The 17,306-nt window shown below is 41.7% G+C and overlaps 3 protein-coding genes across 5 annotated transcripts in view; 1 reads left to right on the forward strand and 2 right to left on the reverse strand.

The window, feature by feature from the left end:
- The window catches only part of psap (prosaposin), a 16,968-nt gene extending 12,440 nt beyond the window's left edge, over window positions 1-4,528 (reverse strand). The window contains exons 1-7 of the mRNA XM_027276328.1: window positions 4,371-4,528; window positions 1,722-1,855; window positions 1,464-1,538; window positions 1,253-1,378; window positions 438-632; window positions 199-342; window positions 5-12 (exon numbers count right to left, since the gene is read on the reverse strand). Coding sequence (XP_027132129.1) covers window positions 5-12; window positions 199-342; window positions 438-632; window positions 1,253-1,378; window positions 1,464-1,538; window positions 1,722-1,855; window positions 4,371-4,404 — 716 coding nt within the window. The 5' untranslated portion in view covers window positions 4,405-4,528. The remainder of the gene's footprint in view (window positions 1-4; window positions 13-198; window positions 343-437; window positions 633-1,252; window positions 1,379-1,463; window positions 1,539-1,721; window positions 1,856-4,370) is intronic.
- Window positions 4,529-5,927: 1,399 nt separating this feature from the next.
- On the reverse strand, window positions 5,928-8,185 carry mrps6 (mitochondrial ribosomal protein S6). Its single transcript, XM_019270200.2, has 2 exons — window positions 7,705-8,185; window positions 5,928-6,043 (listed from the first exon to the last, which is right to left on the reverse strand). Exon 1 carries the CDS (start codon window positions 8,041-8,043, stop codon window positions 7,711-7,713), a length of 333 nt encoding a protein of 110 aa, XP_019125745.1. The 5' UTR covers window positions 8,044-8,185; the 3' UTR covers window positions 5,928-6,043; window positions 7,705-7,710.
- Window positions 8,186-8,493: 308 nt separating this feature from the next.
- nolc1 (nucleolar and coiled-body phosphoprotein 1) lies at window positions 8,494-15,362 on the forward strand. Of its 3 annotated transcripts, none has more exons than XM_010730664.3 (14): window positions 8,494-8,672; window positions 8,980-9,035; window positions 9,491-9,654; window positions 9,755-9,864; window positions 9,970-10,078; window positions 10,273-10,397; window positions 10,551-10,683; window positions 11,088-11,222; window positions 11,303-11,386; window positions 11,475-11,915; window positions 12,441-13,577; window positions 13,741-13,868; window positions 14,011-14,094; window positions 14,216-15,362. In XM_010730664.3, the coding sequence occupies exons 1-14, from the start codon at window positions 8,562-8,564 to the stop codon at window positions 14,372-14,374; spliced, it is 2,976 nt and encodes a 991-aa protein (XP_010728966.3). In that variant the 5' UTR covers window positions 8,494-8,561; the 3' UTR covers window positions 14,375-15,362. The 3 variants fall into 3 exon arrangements, with proteins under 3 accessions (XP_010728966.3, XP_019125735.2, XP_019125734.2); XM_019270190.2 differs by having other exon boundaries at window positions 10,566-10,683; XM_019270189.2 differs by having other exon boundaries at window positions 9,755-9,852.
- Window positions 15,363-17,306: the final 1,944 nt, after the last annotated feature.

A 17,306-nucleotide genomic window follows, 5' to 3' on the forward strand; every position in this document is an offset into this window, starting at 1 on the left:
GTACTGCTTGCACTGCAAAGAGGGAAAACTGAGTTAATAATAATAATAATAATAATAATAATAATACTACTAATACTACTACTACTACTACTACTACTACTACTACTACTACTACTACTACTACTACTACTACTAATAATAATAATCATAATTTGTGGGGAGGTGAAGTATGTTTGGATGTCTGACTCCTCCACTCACCATTGCAGACAAGCCTGGCCCCAGCAGGTCACACTGGTTCTCAATATTCTCAATAAGAGAATCGATAAATGATGTGTTGTCCTTTGCTTCCTGTTGGGCATCGGTCAGGAACTTGATGCAGTCCTGGCACACGGTATCGCTTTCCTGCAGAGAAGAAAAGATTCGGGCCAAATGAAGATATACATTCACCAATAACAAGCAGAGAGCATAATGCTGTTCATGTAGGTGCAACAGGGTACCTGCTTCTCTTGTTTGGGGGCCTCCTGAGGATAAAGGAGCTCAGGCACATTGAGGAGGAAGGGAACCACTTGCTGGGAAAGGTCAATCTGGGGGATTTCATTGGACGTAAGCTGCTCCTGGGCATGAGCCTTTGCCAGGGCTGCCTGCTGAGACTGACACAGGCCAATGGCCCCACACACCACACCAGGATCCTCCTAAAAAAGTAAAAAAAATAAAAAACACAACTTTAATTTACTTTAGTGCTTTATTTAAAATGTCTTGTAAATATTTTATGTTATCTTCAATAGTTTGAGGCCTGGATGACCCACAAAGTCAAAGTTTAAAAACGACAAAGAAAGTATTTTTTCTCTATTTTTATATGATCTGTAAAGAACTGCGTCTTTTGTTGATGTAGCAGGTGAGAGTTGAAACAAAGAATGACACAAAATGCTCCTAGTCATGAGGTTCAGCATTACACAACGACTACTCTGTTCCCTTCAGACTTTGACTCACTTCCCCATCAATAGCCCTTATTCAGCTCGCTGCACTTTGCTCACAGCTACTTGTTTTCCCTTTTTTTGACACAGAGGGGCAGATGGCCAATTTACTCGAGAGTGTTAGATTAAGCAAACGATAAACTGACAAACAAACACTTCAATAAGGTTTAATAAGATATCTGGCAAAACTTATTTAAAAGCATCTAACATGGTTCCAAATACAAACCTTGTAATGGCACTAATAAAATGGCTAACTTGCGGTGAGCCCTTCAAGTTTTTGGTCTACGTTTACACTGATAACAGGCTGAGACTTCGACAAACAGGTTGGCGGTGCTCACCAGTTCTCCTTTAATGATCCCCATGAGGATGGGGTAGTAGTTATCCACCATCTCCTTGCACTCTGCGGCCAAACCTTGATCAGGGATGAGCTGGCAGGCCTTCTCCAGGTACCCGAGAACCTCACCCTGCAGTCACAGAAATAACCAGATATGAGGCCTCAGAGGGAACGTTGAGGACTTAGTACAGTTGCTGGCAACATTTTAATCTTACCTCAGTGGCATTGTCCTTCAGTATCTGATCCACCACCATCAACACCTCTTTACACAAGTCACATGGCACGGTTTTCTGAAACCAAACAATTAGGCGTGTTAATAAAAATTCATTTGCCACAATTCTCATGTGTTCAGAATATTTGGACCACAAAGAAGAAAGGACATGCCCTTTGACAATTTTCTCATAACCAGCTAAAATGGTATGAATGAGATCAGTCACTTTAATAGAAAAACGAAACAAAGAGCAGTGACTCACCATTTGGGGCTTGTTCCACACGTTCTGCTGGCAGTGAGTCACAGCTCCACACAGAGACGCCGTCTTTACATTCTGACACCAGTAGGGGGGGCCACGAGCACACTGCTCAGTGCCGAGCAGAGGGGTCGCTACGGCTGCAAAGTAGACAAAGAGTCAAATTTAATACTTTTTAGAGACTCACTACAGAGATCCACACGGCAAAACCAGATTCATGGATATGTCATTACTGCTTAAGGTAGAAAATAAAACTCTCCATGACAAATGAAGGTTCTTTCTTTGCACATGCTGGCTTTAAGCACCTAGATTAGACATTTACAGGGTGCCTTTGATACATAAACGAGAGCAATTCACAAGTCCAGTAAACCAGATTTCTCCAGCATGACTGACCACCACCTTTAACTAACCAAATGAGGATGTTCAAGGCTGACATGCTTCCTCAAAATGTTTATAAAATGAGGAAGTTGATAACTATTTTCAACTGTGACCCTTGCTGGCTGAGTTTTTAAAAAGGATGTTGAAATGGTGGTCTTACTCTCTGAAGCTAGAACTAATTCAAACATGAGCACTGTGGGTAAATACTCTGCTCAACTGCTATCAAGTAATAACACACTAAATCGTATTAGCTCAAATTGCTAAGTTGCGTTAGCATGTGCCTCTAAATCTGCCGTGATTTACCGCCACAGACCACCGGCCGGACAGCCTGTTACAGTCACAAACCAACAGACCAAAGGGGGCATTCATCATTTACATATGTATCACGGTTGGAGACAGTTGTTTTAGTGGTTATGCAGATCACACAGAAAATGCAAAAGGGTTATAGTTCACAGTTCTCCATTTTACCGAAACTTAAGTAAAACATGTCATGTGGGGAAAGAACCAATTGTTTGCAGCCATGTTTCCTGCTTTCACTACCACTCTGTTAAACCAGCCTGAGAAAAAACAAGACGGATACAGGTCATCTCCACGTGTCTCTTAAATCACAAAAAAAATAATGTGGAGTGCTGTTAAAATAAGATGATCCTTTATATGAATTAAAGCAGATCCAGAAGTCACAGTTTGGTGATAACAGCAGGCCACACCGACAAACCTTCATATCACCCAAATACACCAGTGTGAGACGCGTCTGCTCATCAGCCATACCAATACAGTTACAGTGCAGGCAGGGCACTCCCTCCCTCCCTCCACTTGAGTCACATGAGCAGTCAAACAAAATAACAAGCTGTTCTCATAGAAGACATACTGTACCACCGAGAGCAAGATGGTAGCACTGCAGTAAACTTTTCACAGCCAACGTTTCAAGACACAGCAGCAGAAAAAGATCTGGTGTACATTTCTAATGGCTTCAGAAAAACAAGTTTTACAAGAAGTCAGCAAAAACAAAAGACAATCTGCAGGCACGCACTTGACTCTGAAACAGAAAACTCATCATAACGCAAGTGCATAAAGATCACATGACACACTGAAGAGCAAAGAGCTTTAAACAGGCTTCAGATTGCATTGTTCAACAACACAAAGTGACCTATTAAAACAGTTTCACAGTAACAGGCTACAGATCTGACCAAAAGAAAGTCAACACGACACTTGTTGAACAATATGATTGAGCCGTTTCGACATGCACCGTTCAGGAATGTGTGCTGCGAGAAAGTGGAATTATTTTTTAACCAGAAAGTCAGATAAAGATAAGTATTTAACACACAAAGCACAAATACCAGAACTTTATCAATATTGGCAGTAGTCTGCAAAAAAAACCACAGCTTGAGAAAAATACCTTCAGGTCTATATTTTAAAAAATAGTTTGAAGCTGAGCAAATATTATGGAGTTGGTATAAACAGCACAGAGGTGTGAAAGTTATGCACAGCTTCAATGCTGAGGGAACACCTGTGAGTTTCATTGACCCGGTTTAGTCTGAGCATAAAGATAAAAAAAAGGTAGCTGGACTGTCAATGGCAAAAGTGCACATGGAGACAATAAGGAGGAACAAAAAATGAGAACATGCTACTAAAAAAAAAAGATGAAATGAAACATCTTATCTTTTAAACTACCGTAATAACCAAACCAGGGGTCAACAAAGCCAGGGGTGTTTTAGATTAGCTCGTTAGAGCAGGTACATCTGTTGTGATGAACACACATTATATAACCTATACTGACGTTAAGAAAACAAAAAACACCAGCGAATGATTTCAGAAGTGTTCGTTCTTTGTGTTTGCGTTTATATAAATGTAAAAAAAACTAAAACAGAGTTAATAAACATTGTAACTGTTTGCTAACGTCTGTTAGCGACTAGCGTTAGCTGGCGTGCTAACGTTAGCCGAGCGGGCCAGCAGTGACGTTACGTCTTTAACCTCAAAGACAAGACACAGCTTTTGTTTCACAGCTTCGCCACATGTGCAGCACACGGCTTTAGTGGCATAGAAATACGATTCACCTGTAGAGATTATTTAGTATAAGCGAGCAAAAGTTAAAAGTTAACATCAGCCGATTGATGTTTACCAAAAAAAAATGCTAACGCTTCCGCGATTTCATGTCGAAACGCGATTACACAATCAAAGAGTCGTTGTTGTTGGTGGGTGACACCTGTCTGCTTTGTATCAGTGAACGACCTACAAACAACAGCTTTCGCCTTATCGTGTGCATGTCGGCTGACTTACCTGAAGACACGAAGAGTAGAGTTAGAAGCAGCATGACTGCGCTGTTTCCCCGGCTCGTCTGTGTGTTTGTTTCGGCTTTGAAAGTAGGCTGAGGGACGGCGCTGAGCACTGCAATGCAGGAGGGGGAGGCTTGTTGATGCCTTTATGATGTCTCACTGTCAGCTGACTCCTCAAACAGACATGTGACTCTGCCCCGGCGTGTGATCGTCATTAGTATCCAAGGCAAGGTCTTTCGCAACAGACCCGAAACACAGTTTTAATGCATATACATGTCCGCTAATCAACAGGCTTGTGAGATGAGATAGTTGTGCAGTATGTTAATTATTCTCCATCTTTATGTTTATGTGTTTATTATTGTTCTATCCAAAATATTGTTCTTACACGTCGACAATCTTGTACAATTGTAATTGATAAATTGTCATGTCAGTGTATATGTAGATTTTATTTCTGTTTTGTTTTTTTTTGTTTTTGTTAGTTTTTTTTTCTGTAATACAAAGTCAGGAATATATTTTATTTATCTATAAGTATCAGGTATATCTAAACAAGTTGCAAGGAAGCTTGGTATTCTTGGTCATTCATTATTTAAAGAGAAGGGCTGGGAATTTATAAGTTATTCTTCTTCTTTGTCCTTTTCAAATACGTATATATGTTTAAATGTTTTGCCTTACTTTTATTTTTATTTGTATATTCAAAATAAACACTTCAATCAATCAGTCATTACTGGAAACCTGCCTACCATAGTATTTTTATATTCTGTATATTCCATTATGTTACTATATTTCCTATATAAACTCTTATGTCTTATCTTAGATTATTGCTGGAGTGAGTTTGAGGATTAAGAATTGCTTTACTGTAACTGCACTAATAACAATAAAATACTTTAAGTGAATCTCAGCAAAGCTGACAGCGCTGCCGCAAAACACTCTTATGACTTTCTTCAACATGACTATGACTATATATTTCATATTTAGTCATATTTAGTAGTAATTTGAGTAATTTCTTAGCTGTGACAGGTGCATTTCTCCACCGAGGGATCATTATAATCTATCTTGTTTTAGATTTTAACTTGCACATCAGTTGTTCCAGTGTTAGCTGTACAGCTTACCATTTCTAATATCAATTCTCTTAATATCTAAATAGGAAGCCATTTGACAAGAATAATTACAAATTTCTACACACTAAAGCAAAACAGTTTAAATGGTCTCCATAGTCTACGAATGCATGAAGTGATTACTGTATTTTTGGTTTAGGAATGCTTTACACAACACAAATGCCATTCCAGCCAAGATCAACAAGCCCGTGAAAGTCCCTGAATCACACATCCCCAATACAAACAGGGTTGTGTGCAGGATTATTTCATTTGATCAGATTGAGACAATCCACCTGAGTTTATAAAAAAGAGTTGCATAGTTGTTTATTACTTGTTTTCTGAGAACTTCAGAACTGCATAAAACCACAGCTAGGTCTGGAACGAAAATATGAGCTGAAATTGCTGTCACTTGACTAAACAACCCATGGAGAATATGGTCAAAAATGTTTGGAGAAGTCAAGAAAAACTTGAGAAAAAAAGTAGTTTATTATGACAGAACATCCAAATGTAGTTCAACAACTATGCAAAAGGTCAAAGAGGGAAGCGTCAGACTGTACATCTTCTGGATATGAGCTGTGAACACCTGTAAAACAATAAGATAACAACAATTATGTAAGCTTAAGAACAGAGGGAGCTGCACAGTCAGCACAGCATGATCCCCATAAACAAAAGGTAAAGGACACATTTAATGAAGTCTTTGTAAGGTTTCACAGAGCTCAACTGTTTCTGAATTCATGGATGATACCAGTATCGAGTGATAATAATAAATAATGAAGCATTATTCATGACCACAAACCATTAAAACTACAGTTCATTCTTAAAGAATTGAGAGTCTCTAGTGGACAAACTATGTAATAGCAACATAGTTTTTAAATATTTGTGACATTTTGTACTGCAGCTTCTTGTTAATTAGCCTACACTGATACATTTATATTATATCAGCCATGTCAACAGATTGTTCTGGTTCTGCTACGACTGCCACATGATCAGACATAGTGGCATCTATGAGGGAGGCCTTGCAGTCGTCTGTCTCCACTAACTAGTCAAGTTGCAGTTTAAATCCATGTCTGTATAGACTCATCAGAATATATGTAGTGAGGACTCCAATGAGACACTTTACCCAATGTGACACTGTGGTCTGCTTTGCCTAAGATTATATAATAGTTCTTTGTTGCTGAGTCTGGTTCAGAACATAACACCATGTGCATCATTTTGCTAAACTCGAGGACCCTTTAATCATTCAACACTTGTTCACCTTTGGTACTTAAAAGAGGACAAACACCTTTAAATCCTACACTGCTGTGCCTGTTCACGACATGTGGAGGCTATTTAAAGAAGCAATTTGCTTATTGCTTCCCAGAGGCGATTTGAGCAGAGACAAGATTGTATCTTTCACACTCTTTAAGTCTAAGCTGAGTTGCACAAACAAGAAGACAGAACACCACAATATGAGGCAGGTAACGGGGCTTTCAAATAACAATGGGAAAAAAAACAACAAGTATCCAATAGTTTATCGATAACAATGCTGATTCACATTTTGTTGTAACCTTAATACAGCTTTCACAGCTTTCAATCATCTTAGGGGTTACTTTACATTTTACAACCTGGGAATTCATTTAGTCATTTTTTGTACTTTACTACTATCAGTTGGAGCATGTTAACAAACATATCAATAATCTCTATAATTTATACTGAGGTGTTTTTTATCTGTAAGTTTTTTGCTTGTAATTTGGTTTTACAGTGCACTGTCAAATGACAACAAAGAAATTTTGAATTAATAGATGCATTTTTCTTATAAATGAAACCATTTCACTAGTTTTTAGATTAGATCCACTAATCTATTCTTGGCTGTGAAAAATGTGTGCAGGATGTTAGCACCTTTCTGTGCAAAGCGTCTTATTAACCCAGGAAAACAGCAAAATCTTGGATTTACAGCTGTAATGATGGTTCTTGGTTTTATATCGTAGTTTGCATACTGATTACTAATCACTCTCAGTTTGACCTGTGGCAGGCACTGCCATTGCGTTAGAGATTTGAATTAAAGAAATGATTAACTGATTGATTAAGCAGATTAATAAAAGATGGAGATATTAGTTGCAGTCCTTAATCCACGAACAGTTGCACGTTTAGACACAAATATCCAAACTTTTTTTGTCAGTTGTGCTCGCAGGTGTGGATGAAAATATCACTCAAGTTGTTGGGTTTCATTTCTGAACAGATGCACTAATGCACATAATTCCTTACATGCAATCACGATTTGGGGCCACAGCAGTCACTGTTGGAAACCTCGGGGTCCTTCTTCAACACGGTGGGCCTCACCACGTCCACATCTCGGTGCAGATGATCCAGCAAGCCGTTGAGGATGCTGGGGGCAGCGTAGAAATCGAGCAGAAAGTAAGCCCCCCGGCTGTGCTTCTGATTATGTTTGTCCATCTTGTAGGGCAGCAGTTTCTCTCCCAGGTTCTCCAGGTCTCTCACCACGGCGCCCCGCTCCATCAAGGTCTCCACTGTCCGCCGGAGAGCAGCCGCTGTCTCCGGCCGCTGCATCGCCTTCAGGATCAGAGCCAGCTCGTAGCGAGGCATGGCGTCGGCGAAGAAGTCCTCGATTCACGTCGATTTGAATTCAGATGACACGGAGCTGCTGTCATTGCCAGATCATCCAGCTCAGAAAGCGACCATGTTATGACACGAGGGACAGGAAAGGTCTTTGGTGATGACGCGTGAAACATGCGCCTCTATTGACAACGAAATGCGTAATTGAGATAAATATTAAAAAGGGAGCGGTGTATAAAATGTGCTGCTAAACCAATAAAGGCGTGTAATTTAATTACAACTATACTATATTAATTGCCTTGATTTTTATTTGTATTTTTAATTTTAGTGAAATATTTCTTTAACGTTTTTTTTATTATTTGTTTGTAACATTATTTAGAAACATTTGATGGAATTAGATGTTGTTTTATAAATTTATTTGACAATTAACCACAGGGAGAAAAAAGCGTCTCTTAAGTACGATGACGTCGTCATTCCGCGCCTGCGCACATGCCCACAAGTGACGGATCCGTTCACTTCCGGTCCTTCTAGAAGGAGCGTGGTGAAAGATGGCGGCGCAGAAGTCCAAGCCGAGTGATCTCTACAAATGCGTGTACTCGTTCCTGCTGGAGAACAAGTTCACCAAGGCGGCTCAGCAGTTCCTGAAGCAGACTCAAGTGGTAAGCGGCTCAAAGCTCGTGCGGTTGACACGTGCGTGTAGAGCGCGTGAAGTTGTTCAGGTAACCTGCGCGTGCGGTGTGCTGTGACTGTACAGGCACCGGGGAGGTTAGCACGTGTAACGTCAGGGGGTTCAGTACAAGTTGTTCTCAGCTGCTGTTTATCCTGAATAATGGATGTTCTCAGCTGTTAGGTTGTGGATATGAATTCATGTGTTTTGCATTATCAGGGACTAAAACAGATTCCTACTTCCTTCAAACTTTAAAGCTGCTGGGAGTGGGTTGAAGTCTTCATGTGTTTTCTCTGCAGTCTCCACAAGATCAAAATGAAGAGAGTCTCGTGGACATCTACAACTTCTGGGTGAAGTGAGTTGCTTTCCTTCTTTCAGTGCCAACCTTTTTTTTTAATTTGGTTTACACTTTACTATCAAAGTATAGTTCATTTCTTTTTCCTATCACGTTTTGTCCCTGCCAACACGTAGACACTTTGTCTTGTCTCTGTTGTAGATAAGCAGATCAGTACGTTGTTTGGTACTTGTGCCATTGCCTGAAGTTAGAAATGAGACTTGATTTGTTCTAACTGCCAATTATTGTTTTATAGAGTCTGAAAACTCAAGTTTTCAAAGTTTAATGCAGCCACCGTATATTATCCTTCAATTTCACCACTAGACGAAATTAGTCTCTAGTTGACATCAACTGTCTCGTCTGTTCAGTTTGAGGACATAACTGGACATGTTTAAACTATTTATTTCACAAATGACAGGTGAATTATATTTTCGGATACATTGTCTCCTTTTTAACATCACTTTGTGTCTTCTTAGGTCTCCTGAAGCTAAGAAACGAAAAGCTACCCCCAACACAGTTGAATCTACAAACGGTCCATCGGCCAAGAAAGCGAAAGCCAGTCCAGAGAGCTCCAGCAGTGAGGAGTCGAGCAGCGACGAGGAAGAAGCTGCTGCAAAACCAACTAAGGCGGCCCCTGCAGGTAGAATCACTATGTTTGATAGAGGAAATGGATACGTCTGGTTGAATTCATTCTTGTGAGCATTATCAGATTTAAATTTCTCCTGTAATGTTTTTATCAGCCAAGGTGGTGCCTGCAAAACCAGCAGCAGCTACTAAAGCAGCATCCAGCAGCAGTGAGGACTCCAGTGACTCAGAGGAGGAGAAGGCACCTGCAAAGGCTCCTGCAAAGGTAGGAGTGACCATCCAGATTATATATTCATCCCACATCTAGTCATTAGTGCAAGGCTATGTTTGTGATGATTATGCTGTTGTTAAAATAACATTTTGTGTGTAGGCTCCTGTGAAGACGCCTCCTGCTCCTGCTGCAAGGAAGAAAGACAGCAGCTCTAGCAGTGAAGAATCCGACTCTGAGGATGAGCAACCCGCCAAAGCCCCTGCACAAAGTGAGTTTACAGCCAGGAGTCGATAATACTGTTCAATGCATCTGTCTCCAAGTTTGGCAGGAGTTTCGGCTCCTCTGCCACAGTATCACTCAACAAAACACCTCTAACTGTCTGGCTCTAGATGAACTAAAGTTGAGCTGATAATAAAAGCCTGTGTCTTAATTAGTCTACACGTTTTACGTCTGATTCATTAGAACCCAAGGCTGCCACAGCCACAACACCCAAAGTGGCTGCTCCTGCTAAAGGTGCAGCTCAGAAAAAGCAGGAAAGCAGCAGTGAAGATAGTTCCTCCGATTCTGAAGATGAAGAACCGGCCAAGGTATGGCAAGAATCTGGTCATATATGTTAATATTAATTTATTTTGGTTCAGTTTTGAGATGTTAGAACAATGGCAAACAAGCTTAATCAAATGATCATAAGAGGTAAGTGTATGCAGCAGGCTAACTACTTATTTCACGTGTCTGTCTGATAGGCCCCAGTCAAATCTGCCCCAGTCAAACCAGCCCCGGTCAAACCTGCCCCGGTAAAAGCTGCTGCTGCTGAATCGAGCAGCGAAGACTCTTCTTCTGAAGATGAGGCTCCACCCAGCAAAAAACCCAAAGCAGGTGTGGTTTTATACTTTGTTTCTATATTTATTTATTTAGTTTAGATTTGACTGTTCACTCCTTTTTGTTGTCAGTTCAGCACCGTACTTTACTTCACTCCTATATTAGCCTACACAAGTCAAACATTCTAGCTTACCTCACATTTTAATGCCTTTTCTTTCTCATCTCTGATCAGATTTCCATGCAGTCAGAGAAAGTGAAAGTGCACATCCTGCTCATAGTTCAGTTATATAATCTCAGTGCACCACACAGCGTGTCTTCTGACAGGTGCTTGCAGCACTGTCCTCAGTCTGATCTAGAGTGCACAGCTGATATATGCGTTGTTTACATGGCCATTAAATATGCGGCTGCTTGTATTCAGTTCGGACATGGGGTAAGCCCTCGGTTTCCTTTTGTCTTGGTAGGAGCATACAGTGCGGTTCCACCTCCTGCTTCAGTCCAGAAAGCTCCAGCTGCACCTGCAGCCAGCAAGGCCAAGGACAGCGACTCAGACAGTAGTGATGACAGCAGTGACGAGGAAGAAGAGAAAAAAGTAGCTGGTAAGAGGTGCTCACGTTTCTGGAAACAGAAGTGTTAAGCGTTTTTAATTCCATGTTTAACAGACTTATGATCCTCACAGCGAAACCTGCACCAGTAAAGACGCCTGCTGCAAAACCAGCTGCAAAACCAGCTGCAAAGAAGGAGTCAAGCTCAGAGAGCTCAGGTAACAATCAGACTTCTGGTCAGTCATTTTTACTCTGCATGGTCTTACATCAAACATGTGACAAATATTTTTCGTCATGATTTTCCAGATTCAAGCTCAGATGAAGAGGAGGCAAAGAAGCCAGCAGCCAAAGTCACCCCAGCTAAAGCTGCCCCAGTCAAACCCACCCCAGCCAAGGCTGCACCTTCCAAAGAGAGCGACTCTGACTCGTCAAGTTCAGAGGACGAAGAGGAGGCGAAGAAACCTGCAGCGAAGGTGACCCCTGCTAAGGCCACTCCAGCTAAACCAGTTGCAGCTAAGGCCACACCTGCTAAAGAAGAGTCCTCAGAGGAGGATTCCAGTTCAGAGGAGGAGGAGGAGGCGACGGCAAAGAAACCCGCAGCTAAACCTGCGCCTGCCAAGACCACCCCAGCTAAACCTGCGCCTGCCAAGACCACCCCGGCTAAACCTGCGCCTGCCAAGACCACCCCGGCTAAACCTGCACCTGCCAAGGCAACCCCAGCTAAAAAAGACGAGTCCTCAAGCTCTGGTAAGAGCATGATTGAAGCGTTTCTGTAAAATGAATATTTCCTGTTACATCTTTGCCTCTTCTGTCAGTTTGTGGTAGGATCAAGATAGTATTCATCATTCAGTAAGACTTAAATATCCTTTCTATGCTGCAATAAATCCAATGTCATGAAGGTTGGAAGGTTCTGTTTTTCTTTAAATGGTTTTTAGAAAAGTGCTGATTCAACTGTGTGATCATTTTAGGCTATAAAGCTGAACTGGTGGTGATAAAACTGTATTGCATTTCTCAGGGAGGTATTCCTATTACTTAGCTTATCCTCGTGATGTAAATGGAGTGGACAAAGTAGTAGAAACATTAGTCAGTGGAACCCAATACAATTCAAGTGCACCACAAACTGCCGACTCAAACGATCACACAGTCTAATGAATCAGCACTTCCCTAAAACAGTTTAAATAAAATGTGAAAATTATATGAAGGCATGATTTATCACAGGGATGCATTAGTTTTAGCTAGGAGTGCTTTCTAAATATTTGTTCTTTATCCCAGATTCAGATAGCAGCTCTGAAGATGAGGCTCCAGCAAAACCTGCAACCAAACCTGCAGCCACACCTAAACCAGCTGCTGCTGCTGCTTCTAAACCTGCAGCCAAGGCAGCAGAGAGCAGCTCTGATTCAGACGACTCCTCCTCTGAGGAGGAAGAGCCAGTGAAAGCAAAGCCAGTGGCTAAACCGGCTACCCCGGCTGCAAAGCCCGCTACCCCCGTTGCAAAGCCTGCTGCTGCAGCAGCAGAGAGCAGCTCTGACTCTGACTCTTCCTCTGAAGACGAAGAGCCAGCTAAAGCTAAGCCTAAACCAGCTACCCCAGCTTCAAAGCCCGCTACCCCAGCTTCAAAACCCGCTACCCCAGTTGCAAAGCCTGCTGCTGCAGCAGAGAGCAACTCTGACTCTGACTCTTCCTCTGAAGATGAAGAACCAGCTAAGCCTAAACCAACAGCAGCTAAACCAGCTACCCCAGCGTCGAAGCCTGCCACACCGGCAGCAAAGCCTGCTGCTGCTGCAGAGAGCAGCTCCGACTCTGACTCTTCCTCTGAAGATGAAGAACCAGCTAAGGCTAAACCTGCTGCAGCCAAACCAGCCACACCAGCCACAAAGCCTGCTACTCCTGCAGCGAAGGCTGCTGCAGCAGAGAGCAGTTCTGACTCTGACTCCTCTGAGGATGAGGAAGAACCAGTGAAGGCCAAGCCGGCAGCAGCTAAACCAGCTACCCCTGCTGCAAAGCCTGCTGCAAAGCCTAGTGCTGCAGCAGACAGCAGCTCTGACAGCGACAGCTCAGACTCTGAGGATGAGGCAGCAAAACCTGCAGTCAAGAAACAAGCAGCGGCAGCAAAGAAACCCGCAGCCACGAAGGCAGCTGCAGCTCCAAAAAAGAAGGCTGAGGAGAGCAGCTCCGACTCCTCGGACAGTTCTGATTCAGAGGCAAAGTCCACCCCTGCTAAGCCTGCAGTCACCAATGGCAAGGCTGCAACACCCAAGGCTACCACCCCAGCAGCCAAGGCCGGTAAAACAGCCAAGACAACCCCAGCAGCTAAAGCCAAAGAGAGCAGCAGCTCCTCAGACAGTTCATCAGATGAGGAGGAAGCACCAAGCAAAGCAGCCACAGCGCCCACCACCCCAACAGCAAACGGTAAGTCTGCAACAAAGAGTGAAGCCATTAACACATTATCACATTCTACCCCACCTTTATCGTTCTTGCGCGTTTGTCCTTAGTTTGATTGAGCACTTGGCGTGGACTAGTGCATTATTGTTCTCTAGTATGAGCATGAGTAACTCTTTTCCTCTTTACATAGGTACTAACGGAAAGAGAAAAAAAGATGACGAATCATCAGAAAGTGAAGAGGAAGAGACAGAAGACAAGACACCAAAAAATAAGAAGGCAAAAACCACACCACAGACGTTCCCTAAAGCCAGTAAGAAGGTAAGTCCTGCCAGAGACTGGAACTTGCTCTTGAACCCGAGTTGCCAGTGATCAGTCAGATTGCATAAAACTGATGGCTGCATACATTGTTTTCCTGTCAGGAAAAGAGCTATGTGTTAATTAAAAATAACTTGTCTTTCAGTCTTCCAACATACCGTTCCGTAGAATAGTAGAGGAAGCAGTAGCCGTGGATCCCCGTCTTCAGGACAACTCTTTCGAAGCAAAGGTGAGCTCAGTGAGAACGTTCTTAGAGCAGCACCGCACACTTGAGATTGCTGCTATGACCCAATAACTTCCAATGTCAAACAATGCATTTGTTTTTGTTTTTTTTGTCTTCGCTATTCCAGTTTGGCGCTGAGGGCGACTGGGGCCAGAAAGCGAACGATGTGCTCAAGTTCACGAAAGGCAAGTCATTCCGCCACGAAAAGACGAAGAAGAAGAGGGGAAGCTACCGCGGTGGAGCCATCTCCACTACAGTCAACTCTATTAAGTTTGACAGTGACTGAGGACCTTCTCACTCCCACCTGAACTGTATGTACCCTGTGTGATCAGGACTATCTGCCTCCTCTCTCTGTAAACACTCTCTCTATCATCACCACCACCCAACTACTGCAGCAGCACACTGACAGAAATGTGACCCGTAGAGCTGAGCTGGCACTTACACTTTGTTAGCTGCTCTTAGTTTGTAATGGAGACAATTTGTTTGATCTCTAATCTAAAGCTACAGTTAAGCGGAGCTAGGGCAGCGGGAGAGAGACGTTCCCAGCTTGACTTCAGACTTCTAAAGGTTAACCTCCAAATGACATTACCACTTATAGCCACTAGGTGGCTGCAGGCCATCTGTTAATGGTAAAAAAAAAAAGGCGACTTGTGTGGTGGGACCCCCCCTTTTTTGTTTTTGTTTTTGACTTTAACCTGTACTTCATTCACAAATGACACATCTTGTCATTTTGTTACGTACATTTTTCATTTCCGTTTGTATTGATGACAGCCATCCCCCAAACAGGTTCTTTACTGTATGTTTAAGAAAAGGCTGATAAGGATTTTTAAAGGATCATCTGGATTCTTCAAGTTTTTGTTTTGGTTTGTCAATTTTTATTTGCTCACATTTAAATGTCGGGAGGGTATGTCAGGGTTTTTCTCTTTACATTATATGAACATTTTGAGAGTAGAACTGAGTTTTATACTGTGTATTTATTAAGTTTTATTCCAGTTCAGCCATTAGGATCTTTTCAAGCCATCTCAAGTTATTCTCAGTCCATTTTCCATTGATACTATTGTTTCTTCTGATGTTTAGCGTACCTCTCTCAAACCCTCCCTAATCTGTTTATTAGTGGTATGGAATTATTATTCATAAACATAACTGAGAGCCATGGTTGTTTCAATTATTTGAATTTACTGTGACTGTTTGTGTACCTCCTTATTTTTTTTATTGTTAATTCTTGTAGAGGTAATTAAAAACCTAACTGATTAAAATTGGTGTGATTGGAATCGTGATTTGAGGCTAACTCTTCCTTCATATTAACACTGACACTTCATCTGTTCTCATTCAGACAAATGGGAAGGCAGTCAAATAGGCATCTACAAATTGCAAGCTACTGTGTCCAATTGTCATAAACGTGCTTGCCCTCTGTCATGATGAAATAATCCAGGAAAATGTTAAATTGAATATGTATATATTTTTTTAAATGTAATACATGGAATAAAAGTTAGTCAAAGGTGAACTCCACTAATTCAACACATGAATGTCAGTTCACAGTTGCTACAGGTTCGGCCTTGACTGTTTCATCTTCATCTGCTAACACAAATATGTCGTCTTCCAGCTTACAATAAATGGATTGCTGCATTAGTTCTTCCTCTGCTCGAGCTGTACAGAATAGGCAATGGTCTCAGCAGTCAGCCAGAGAAATCAAAGCCACTAGATGGCAGTCTGGCAACTCTTTGCTCCAGTACTGACCTAGATGTAAATGTGACACAGTACAGTATATGAACTGACACGTCTTTACTTGCCATGGGATGGTTTTGAAGATGGCTGTTATGTCCTTTGCATTTCACTTTGATGGATGTTCGTGTTCCACAGTAAACAAGGTTGAAACCTGTCAGGAGTTGGAGGTGGAGCAGTAATGGCAGAAGGCCATGCAGCAGAAGCTGAGACATCTAATGCAACATGACTGGACATGCAAAGTTCTCTTGCTCTCATTTCTAAAAACTCACTTCAGTCCAAGGTCATGTTCAGTGTAGCTGACCATACTGCGAACACTCCCTCCTATTACATACTGAAGCCGCTCCAGAGAAATGCTAGATGTTTATGTGTCACCAAGAAATGAGAACATCACGAGCTGGTAGTCACAAAGGCGCTCTGCTTGATAACTGGCAGCTTTTTAAACCATGAGTCTGATGTATTGATCACTTTTGAATCTACTCCCTTCAATGCTGGACCTATAAAGTTACTCAATGAAGTCTTATGTTTCTTGTATTATTAAAAGCTAACCACAGATATTTTTCTTCCAACTTTCACTGGAAGAACCAGATCCCTAATTCTTCAGCGTTTAGTCTCATCTTAGGTCTTATCGACCAAATTATCTTTATTTCCAAAAGCAGCAGTTTATTCACTTGGTTTAAGTGTTCTTCATTGCATAGAGATAAGACATCACAGTAACCAGCCTCTTTTAACAGATCTGATATCGTCAATCACTCAGTTTGAATTGAGCCCTGCATACTATATCTGATCTAGACTTGTTTACCTCTTACCTTCTACAAAGCATTCAACAATATCCTTTAAGTAGCACATATGGGGTGCCACAAGCCTTAATTCTCAGTCTGATCTTCCATTATTCTCAACTATACGTTCCCATTTAGCCTCATTGAACACATTTCGTTTAACTTCTACATAAATTACACTCGGCTGCAGTTCCCACCATAACCTGCCAGTGCACCAGGGATATTGAATCTTGGATGTCTCAGAACATTTTATAGCCCAGCAGTGGTAAATCTCAAATGCCTTTAGCGGCACTCCCTGATCTTTCAAAGCAAAGATAGGTAGTTTTCTTTCCACATTGTCAATAAAAACCTGCTGCCTCTAGACAGCGACAGCAATACAATGTCTGTAGATTGTATCAGAAAATGAATTACTTTTTTCTTTAGATTCCCAGGCCTAGAAAGTCTGCCTCTTGCTTCCAGTGGCTGCTTATTGCAGTAGGTGAGATGTGCAGAGACAATAATACTCATTTTATTACATTTACATTTTACATTTCAGCAACTTTAAATTACTTGCCAGACAGTTTTAGAATTATTTTGAAATTGTATTGGGTCTTCCCATATAACCCTCCTTTTGACCCCATATGGAGAAACAAAGTGAAAAACTAGATTCAACATTAAGCTCCTTGGATACACTCTGTCCCTACACTGGCGCAACAATAATAAGAATAATGGCAGATG

This window comes from Larimichthys crocea, chromosome III, assembly GCF_000972845.2.
Source record: "Larimichthys crocea isolate SSNF chromosome III, L_crocea_2.0, whole genome shotgun sequence".
Taxonomy (NCBI): Eukaryota; Metazoa; Chordata; class Actinopteri; family Sciaenidae; genus Larimichthys; species Larimichthys crocea.